Source organism: Salvelinus namaycush, unplaced genomic scaffold (genome assembly GCF_016432855.1).
Source record: "Salvelinus namaycush isolate Seneca unplaced genomic scaffold, SaNama_1.0 Scaffold1980, whole genome shotgun sequence".
NCBI classification, from domain to species: Eukaryota; Metazoa; Chordata; class Actinopteri; order Salmoniformes; family Salmonidae; genus Salvelinus; species Salvelinus namaycush.
The window spans coordinates 27,501-37,500 of record NW_024058764.1 but is presented as its reverse complement, the minus strand read 5'-3'; the positions used below and the strand labels follow the sequence as shown (position 1 = coordinate 37,500).

The window sequence follows — 10,000 nt, the reverse complement described above, 5'->3', positions numbered from 1 at the left end:
CTGACTGACTGACTGACTGACTGGTTGGCTGACTGACTGGTTGGCTGACTGACTGGTTGGCTGGTTGGCTGACTGACTGGTTGGCTGACTGACTGGTTGGCTGACTGACTGACTGACTGACTGACTGACTGACTGACTGACTGACTGACTGACTGGTTGGCTGACTGACTGACTGACTGACTGATTGACTGGTTGGCTGACTGGTTGGTTGACAGACTGACTGACTGACTGACTCCTGTGTTTCAGGAAGCATTCAGAGCTGTCAGAGCTGAATGTGAAGTTGATGGAGGCTCTGTCTCTTTATGCTAAGCTTATGAATGAGGACTATGCCATGTACACAAAGCTACAGACCCAGCAGTACTACATGCATCAATCTGCCAACACAGCACAACAGGTAGGTCACTCTCATCTCTCTCTTTCTCAAAATGCGGCCCACCAATGCACGGTAGAAAGATAAAAATGTATTGCTGGTGGTGCAGTGGTCTAAGGCACTGCATCTCAGTGCAAAAGGAGTCACTCAGTCCCCAGGCAGTATCAAATCCGTCCGTGATTGGGAGTCCCATAGGGCGGTGCACAATTGACCCAGCATCTTCCGGGTTTGGCCGGGGTAGGCCGTCATTGTAAATAAGAATTTGTTCTTAACTGACTTGGTTAAATAAAGGTTCAATTAAAAACACATTTTATAAATGTATTTTAAACATTGTTGAACAAAGACACTGTTTTCTCCAAGGAAAAGAGGGAGAGTTGGCTACAGAAGCTGTATACGAAAGGCAGTGGTAACGTGGGAGGGTTGAGAGCCAGAAGCTGTATACGAAAGGCAGTGGTAACGTGGGAGGGTTGAGAGCCAGAAGCTGTATACGAAAGGCAGTGGTAACGTGGGAGGGTTGAGACAGCCTCCTCAAGGGAGTTATTTTACTATTCAACTCAATGCTGCTATTGTTTTTAATTTGGTAAATCAGCTTGTTTCTTAACCGGGCACTAGAAGGCTGGTGGTGACTGGTTAGCTACAGGGAAGTAATTACTGACTTAGCAGACCACCACCAGTTTGTGATAGTAGTAAGGATGAAATACAGCTATTTGACAAGACCACCGTCTTCAACTTTTTAATGAGGTAACTTTTGGTCTATACGTTTGGTATTCAGAACCCTTGACTTGTTCCACATTTTGTTACGTTACATCCTTATTCTAAAATTAATAAAAAATCCTCATCAATCTACACACAATACCCCATAAAGACAAAACGAAAACAGGTTTTTAGACATTTTTGCACAGTTATTAAAAATTTAAAACAGCTTATTTACATAGGTTTTCAGACCCTTTGCTATGAGACTCGAAATTGAGCTCAGGTGCATCCTGTTTTCATTGGCCATCCTTGATGTTTCTACAACTTGATTGGAGTCCAAATTCAATTGATTGGACATGATTTGGAAAGGCACACACCTGTCTATATAAGGTCCCACAGTTGACAGCGCATGTCAGAACAGAAACCAAGCCATGAGGTTTAAGGAATTGTCCGTAGAGCTCCGAGACAGGACCACATCCATGTTCTCCCTGTGTCGAGGCACAGATCTGGGACGGGTACCAAAACATTTCGGCAGCATTGAAGGTCCCCAAGAACATTGTGGCCTCCATCATTCTTAAATGGAAGGAGTTTGGAACCACCAAGACTTCCTAGAGCTGGCCGCCCGGCCAAACTGAGCAATCGGGGGAGAAGGGCCTTGGTCTGGTAGGTGACCAAGAACCCAATGGTCACTCTGACAGACTCCAGAGTTCCTCTGTGGAGATGGGAGAACCATCTCTGCAGCACTCCACCAATCAGGCCTCGGAAGCCACTCCTCAGTAAAAGGCACATGACAGCCCGCTTGGAGTTAACCAAAAGGCACCTCAGACCATGAGAAACAAGATTCTCTGGGCTGATGAAACCAAGATTGAACTCTTAGGCCTGAATGCCAAGCATCACATCTGGAGGAAACCTGGCACCATCCCTACGGTGGAGCATGATGGTGGCAGCATCACGTCTGGAGGAAACCTGGCACCATCCCTACGGTGGAGCATGATGGTGGCAGCATCACGTCTGGAGGAAACCTGGCACCATCCCTACGGTGGAGCATGATGGTGGCAGCATCACGTCTGGAGGAAACCTGGCACCATCCCTACGGTGGAGCATGATGGTGGCAGCATCACGTCTGGAGGAAACCTGGCACCATCCCTACGGTGGAGCATGATGGTGGCAGCATCACGTCTGGAGGAAACCTGGCACCATCCCTACGGTGGAGCATGATGGTGGCAGCATCACGTCTGGAGGAAACCTGGCACCATCCCTACGGTGGAGCATGGTGGTGGCAGCATCACGTCTGGAGGAAACCTGGCACCATCCCTACGGTGGAGCATGATGGTGGCAGCATCACGCTGTGGGGATGTTTTTCAGCGGCAGGGACTGGGACACTTTTCAGACCCCTTAACTTTTTCCACATTTTGCTACGTCACGGCCTTATTCTAAAATGGATTACATTTTTCCCCCCTTATCAATCTACACACAATACCCCATAATGACAAAGCAAAATACGTTTTAGACATTTTAAAAACTGAAATATCACATTTACATAAGTATTCAGACCCTTTACTCAGTACTTTGTTGAAGCACCTTTGGCAGTGATTACAGCCTCGAGTCTTCTTGGGTATGATGCTACAAGCTTGGCACACCTGTGTACAGTGGTTTAAAGTACTTATAGAAAAATACTTTAAAGTACTACCTAAGTAGTTTATTGGGGTATCTGTACCTTACTTGACTATTTATATTTTTGGCAACTTTTACTTCACTACGTTCCTAAAGAAAATAATGTACTTTCTACTCCATACATTTTCCCTGACACCCAAAAGTACTTGTTACATTTTGACAGGAAAATGGTCCAATTCACACACTTATCAAGAGAACATCCCTACTGCCTTTGTTCTGGCGGAATCACTAAATACAAATGCTTCGTTTGTAAATTATGTCTAAGTGTTGGAGTTGGCCCCTCGCTATCCGTAAATACATTTTAAAAACAAGAAAATTGTGCTGTGTGGTTTGTTTAATATAAGGAAGTTGAAATGATTTCTACTTTTACTTTTGATACTTAAGTGTATATATGTGTGTATGTATGTATATATATATATATATATATATGTATGTATGTATGTATGTATGTATGTGTGTGTATATGTATATATATATACACAGTTGAAGGACAAATGGGAACAAATATCGTACTTTTTGGAGAAATGTCTTCTGGTCTAATGAAACAGAAATAGAACTGTTGGGCCATAATGACCATCGTTTTGTTTGGAGGAAAAAGGGGGACGCTTGCAAGCCGAAGAACACCATCCCAACCTTGAAGCACAGAATCAAATCAAATTTTATTTGTCACATACACACATGGTTAGCAGATGTTAATGCGAGTGTAGCGAAATGCTTGTGCTTCTAATTCCGACCGTGCAGTAATATCTAACAAGTAATCTAACCTAACAATTTCACAACAACTACCTTATACACACAAGTGTAAAGGAATGAATAAGAATATGTACAAAAAAATATATGAATGAGCGATGGCCGAATGGCATAGGCAAGATGCAGTGGAGGGTATAGAGTACGGTATGTAAACATTATATAAAGTGGCATTGTTTAAAGTGGCTAGTGATACATTTATTACATCAATTTTTCATTATTAAAGTGGCAAGAGATTAGTCAGTATGTTGGCAGCAGCCACTCAATGTTAGTGATGGCTGTTTAACAGTTTGATGGCCTTGATATTGAAGCTTTTGTTCACAGGCAGTGGCTCGGGTGGTTGTTGTCCTTGTTGATCTTTTTGGCCTTCCTGTGACATCGGGTGGTGTAGGTGTCCTGGAGGGCAGGTAGTTTGCCCCCGGTCCGGTGATGCGTTGTACAGACCTCACTACCCTCTGGAGAGCCTTACGGTTGTGGGCGGAGCAGTTGCCGTGCCAGGTGGTGATGCAGCCCGACAGGATGCTCTCGATTGTGCATCTGTGACAAGACGAATTTCTTCAGCCTCCTGAGGTTGAAGAGGCGCTGCTGCGCCTTCTTCACCACGCTGTCTGTATGGGTGGAACATTTCAGTTTGTCCGTGATGTGTACGCTGAGGAACTTAAAGCTTTCCACCTTCTCCACTCCTGTCCCATCGATGTGGATGGGGGTTGCTCCCTCTGCTGTTTCCTGAAGTCCACGATCATCTCCTTTGTTTTGCTGACATTGAGTGTGAGGTTATTTTCCTGACACCACAATCCGAGGGCCCTCACCTCCTCCCTGTAGGCCGTCTCGTCATTGTTGGTAATCAAGCCTACCACTATAGTGTCGTCTGCAAACTTGATGATTGAGTTGGAGGTGTGCATGGCCACGCAGTCATGGGTGAACAGGAAGTACAGGAGAGGGCTGCTGGCAGCATCATGTTGTGGGGGTGCTTTGCTGCAGGAGGGACTGGTGCACTTCACAAAATGGATGGCATCATGAGGCAGGAGAATTGTGGATATAGTGAAGCAACATCCCAAGACATTAGTCAGGGAGTTAAAGTTTGGTCGCAAATGGGTCTTCTAAATGGACAATGACCCCAAGCATACTTCCAAAGTTCCAAGGCAAAATGGCTTAAGGACAACAAAGTCAAGGTATTGGAGGGGCCATCACAAAGCCCTGACCTCAGTCCTATAGAAAATGTGTGGGTAGAACTGAAAAAGCGTGTGTGAGCAAGGAGGCCTACAAACCTGACTCAGTTACACCAGCTCTGTCAGGAGGAATGGGCCAAAATTCACCCAACTTATTGTGGGAAACTTGTGGAAGGCTACCGGAAACGTTTGACCCAAGTTAAACAATTTAAAGGCAATGCTACCAAGTACTAATTGAGTATATGTAAACGTCTGACCCACTGGGAATGTGATGAAAGAAATAAAAGCTGAAAGAAATCCTTCTCTCTACTATTATTCGTACGTTTCACATTCTTAAAATAAAGTGGTGATCCTAACTGACCTAAGACGGGGCATTTTTACTAGGATTAAATGTCAGGAATTGTGAAAAACTGAGTTTGTGTTTGGCTAAGGTGTATGTAAACTTCCGACTTCAACTGTAAATATATATATCTCTCTATCTCTAGATATAAATGTATAGAATTCTGTGTTCGTTCCCCCAGGTGTACCCGGGTCAGTCTGGAGGGTCCTATGGGATGAGCGGTCCAGGAGGGGTACAGCAGGGATACAGTGTTTCTCTGGAGCAGCTACAGACTGGCCAGCCAGCACCCAGGTGACTGTCCTAACAACCATTCACACACACCTAACCCTAAAGGGATCTTCACAAATGGAGCTGATGGAAGTCCGTTTGCGTTGCGTTCCATATACGTAGAACTACATAGAGAGCGACGCTAACAGACATCCGTCAGCTCCGTTTGGGTAGACTTTACCTACTGTAGATCCTTTAACCTGCTGTAGATCCTTTAACCTGCTGTAGATCCTTTAACCTGCTGTAGATCCTTTAACCTGCTGTAGATCCTTTAACCTGCTGTAGATCCTTTAACCTGCTGTAGATCCTTTAACCTGCTGTAGATCCTTTAACCTGCTGTAGATCCTTTAACCTGCTGTAGATCCTTTAACCTGCTGTAGATCCTTTAACCTGCTGTAGATCCTTTAACCTGCGGTAGATCCTTTAACCTGCTGTAGATCCTTTAACCTGCTGTAGATCCTTTAACCTGCTGTAGATCCTTTAACCTGCTGTAGATCCTTTAACCTGCTGTAGATCCTTTAACCTGCGGTAGATCCTTTAACCTGCGGTAGATCCTTTAACCTGCTGTAGATCCTTTAACCTGCTGTAGATCCTTTAACCTGCTGTAGATCCTTTAACCTGCTGTAGATCCTTTAACCTGCTGTAGATCCTTTAACCTGCTGTAGATCCTTTAACCTGCTGTAGATCCTTTAACCTGCTGTAGATCCTTTAACCTGCGGTAGATCCTTTAACCTGCTGTAGATCCTTTAACCTGCTGTAGATCCTTTAACCTGCGGTAGATCCTTTAACCTGCTGTAGATCCTTTAACCTGCTGTAGATCCTTTAACCTGCTGTAGATCCTTTAACCTGCTGTAGATCCTTTAACCTGCTGTAGATCCTTTAACCTGCTGTAGATCCTTTAACCTGCTGTAGATCCTTTAACCTGCGGTAGATCCTTTAACCTGCTGTAGATCCTTTAACCTGCTGTAGATCCTTTAACCTGCTGTAGATCCTTTAACCTGCTGTAGATCCTTTAACCTGCTGTAGATCCTTTAACCTGCTGTAGATCCTTTAACCTGCTGTAGATCCTTTAACCTGCTGTAGATCCTTTAACCTGCTGTAGATCCTTTAACCTGCTGTAGATCCTTTAACCTGCTGTAGATCCTTTAACCTGCTGTAGATCCTTTAACCTGCTGTAGATCCTTTAACCTGCTGTAGATCCTTTAACCTGCTGTAGATCCTTTAACCTGCTGTAGATCCTTTAACCTGCTGTAGATCCTTTAACCTGCTGTAGATCCTTTAACCTGCTGTAGATCCTTTAACCTGCGGTAGATCCTTTAACCTGCTGTAGATCCTTTAACCTGCTGTAGATCCTTTAACCTGCTGTAGATCCTTTAACCTGCTGTAGATCCTTTAACCTGCTGTAGATCCTTTAACCTGCTGTAGATCCTTTAACCTGCTGTAGATCCTTTAACCTGCTGTAGATCCTTTAACCTGCTGTAGATCCTTTAACCTGCTGTAGATCCTTTAACCTGCTGTAGATCCTTTAACCTACTGTAGATCCTTTAACCTGCTGTAGATCCTTTAACCTGCGGTAGATCCTTTAACCTGCGGTAGATCCTTTAACCTGCTGTAGATCCTTTAACCTGCTGTAGATCCTTTAACCTGCTGTAGATCCTTTAACCTGCTGTAGATCCTTTAACCTGCTGTAGATCCTTTAACCTGCTGTAGATCCTTTAACCTGCTGTAGATCCTTTAACCTGCTGTAGATCCTTTAACCTGCGGTAGATCCTTTAACCTGCTGTAGATCCTTTAACCTGCTGTAGATCCTTTAACCTGCTGTAGATCCTTTAACCTGCGGTAGATCCTTTAACCTACTGTAGATCCTTTAACCTACTGTAGATCCTTTAACCTACTGTAGATCCTTTAACCTGCTGTAGATCCTTTAACCTGCTGTAGATCCTTTAACCTGCGGTAGATCCTTTAACCTGCTGTAGATCCTTTAACCTGCTGTAGATCCTTTAACCTGCTGTAGATCCTTTAACCTGCTGTAGATCCTTTAACCTGCTGTAGATCCTTTAACCTGCTGTGTGTGTGTTCTAGTGATGTCCATATGTACATGGGCCAGCCTCCAGTCTACAGTCCAGCTGCAGAGGGCATGTCCTACCAGCCTCCAGCCAATCAGCCATCCAGCTACAGCTCCATCCCCAACCCTGGCCAGAGCCTTCCACACCCACCTGACACACAGCAGCACCCTTACCCCGAGAAGGCTCTTCTATAGAAAACACTACGCCACGCACTACGCCACGCTACGCCATGCTACGCCACGCTACGCCATGCTACACGCCACACTACACGCTACGCCATGCGCACACTACGATACGCCACGCTTCACACTACGCCACACACCCACACTACAAACTACACACACCCACACTACAAACTACACACACCCATACTACAAACTACACACGCCACACACCCACACTGCAAACTACACACACCCACACTGCAAACTACACACACCCACACTGCAAACTACACACACCCACACTGCAAACTACACACACCCACACTGCAAACTACACACACCCACACTGCAAACTACACACACCCACACTGCAAACTACACACACCCACACTGCAAACTACACACACCCACACTGCAAACTACACACGCCCCACTGCAAACTACACACGCCACACTGCAAACTACACACCCACACTGCAAACTACACACGCCACACACCACACTGCAAACTACACACGCCACACACCCACACTGCAAACTACACACGCCACACACCCACACTGCAAACTACACACGCCACACTGCAAACTACACACGCCACACTGCAAACTACACACGCCACACTGCAAACTACACACCCACACTGCAAACTACACACGCCACACACCCACACTGCAAACTACACACGCCACACACCCACACTGCAAACTACACACGCCACACACCCACACTGCAAACTACACACGCCACACACCCACACTGCAAACTACACACGCCACACTGCAAACTACACACGCCACACTGCAAACTACACACGCCACACTGCAAACTACACACGCCACGCTGCAAACTACACACGCCACGCTGCAAACTACACACGCCACGCTGCAAACTACACACGCCACACTGCAAACTACACACGCCACACTGCAAACTACACACGCCACACTGCAAACTACACACTACACACGCCACACTGCAAACTACACACGCCACACGCCACACTGCAAACTACACACGCCACACTGCAAACTACACACGCCACACACCCACACGGCAAACTACACACACCCACACTGCAAACTACACACGCCACACACCCACACTGCAAACTACACACGCCACACACCCACACTGCAAACTACACACGCCACACTGCAAACTACAACTACACACGCCACACTGCAAACTACACACGCCACACTGCAAACTACACAGGCCACACACCCACACTGCAAACTACACACGCCACACTGCAAACTACACACGCCAGACACCCACACTGCAAACTGCACACGCCACACTGCAAACTACACACGCCACACTGCAAACTACACACACCACACTGCAAACTACACACGCCACACACCCACACTGCAAACTACACACACCCACACTGCAAACTACACACACCCACACTGCAAACTACACACGCCACACTGCAAACTACACACCCACACTGCAAACTACACACGCCACACACCCACACTGCAAACTGCACACGCCACACTGCAAACTGCACACGCCACACTACAAACTACACACACCACACTACAAACTACACACACCACACTACAAACTACACACGCCACACTGCAAACTACAACTACACATGCCCAAACTGCAAACTACAAACTACACACACCACACTACAAACTACACACGCCACACAAACACTACAAATTACACACACAGGTACACATTTACAGATACACAAGTAGACTTGGACACATTCTGCATACTCTGTCATTTCATCTCTCTCTCTCTCTGTCATTTCATCTCTCTCTCTCTCTGTCATTTCATCTCTGTCATTTCATCTCTCTCTCTCTGTCATTTCATCTCTGTCATTTCATCTCTCTCTCTCTCTGTCATTTCATCTCTCTCTCTGTCATTTCATCTCTCTCTCTCTCTGTCATTTCATCTCTCTCTCTCTCTGTCATTTCATCTCTCTCTCTCTCTGTCATTTCATCTCTCTCTCTCTGTCATTTCATCTCTCTCTCTCTCTGTCATTTCATCTCTCTCTCTCTGTCATTTCATCTCTCTCTCTCTCTGTCATTTCATCTCTCTCTCTCTCTGTCATTTCATCTCTCTCTCTCTCTCTGTCATTTCATCTCTCTCTCTCTCTCTGTCATTTCATCTCTCTCTCTCTCTCTCTCTCTGTCATTTCATCTCTCTCTCTCTCTCTCTCTGTCATTTCATCTCTCTCTCTCTCTCTCTCTGTCATTTCATCTCTCTCTCTCTGTCATTTCATCTCTCTCTGTCATTTAATCTCTCACTCACTCACCCTAAAAGAGCAGAACCATGAAGCCCATGTGGAGTGTCCAGCATATGAACAGACAGAGTGATGTTCCACATCATGAAGAGAAGCAGCAACTTGTTTAACTTTTCTTTTTTTAAAGGAAACTGAAAATGTTATGCTCCTTCTTTCTTATCGTTGCATCGTTTTAGAAATACTAAAGACTGAAGCCACTTTCGGGATGAGAAAATAGTGAAACATGCAGACATTGTAT

General features: G+C 45.5%; 1 protein-coding gene across 1 annotated transcript in view; it reads left to right on the top strand.

Annotated features, from left to right (window-relative positions):
* Positions 1-7,595, top strand: part of LOC120037916 (signal transducing adapter molecule 1-like) — a gene marked incomplete at its 5' end in the record, with an annotated part of 10,146 nt that extends 2,551 nt beyond the window's left edge. The window contains 3 exons of the mRNA XM_038983878.1: positions 247-394; positions 5,175-5,284; positions 7,343-7,595. Coding sequence (XP_038839806.1) covers positions 247-394; positions 5,175-5,284; positions 7,343-7,520 — 436 coding nt within the window. The remainder of the gene's footprint in view (positions 1-246; positions 395-5,174; positions 5,285-7,342) is intronic.
* Positions 7,596-10,000: the final 2,405 nt, after the last annotated feature.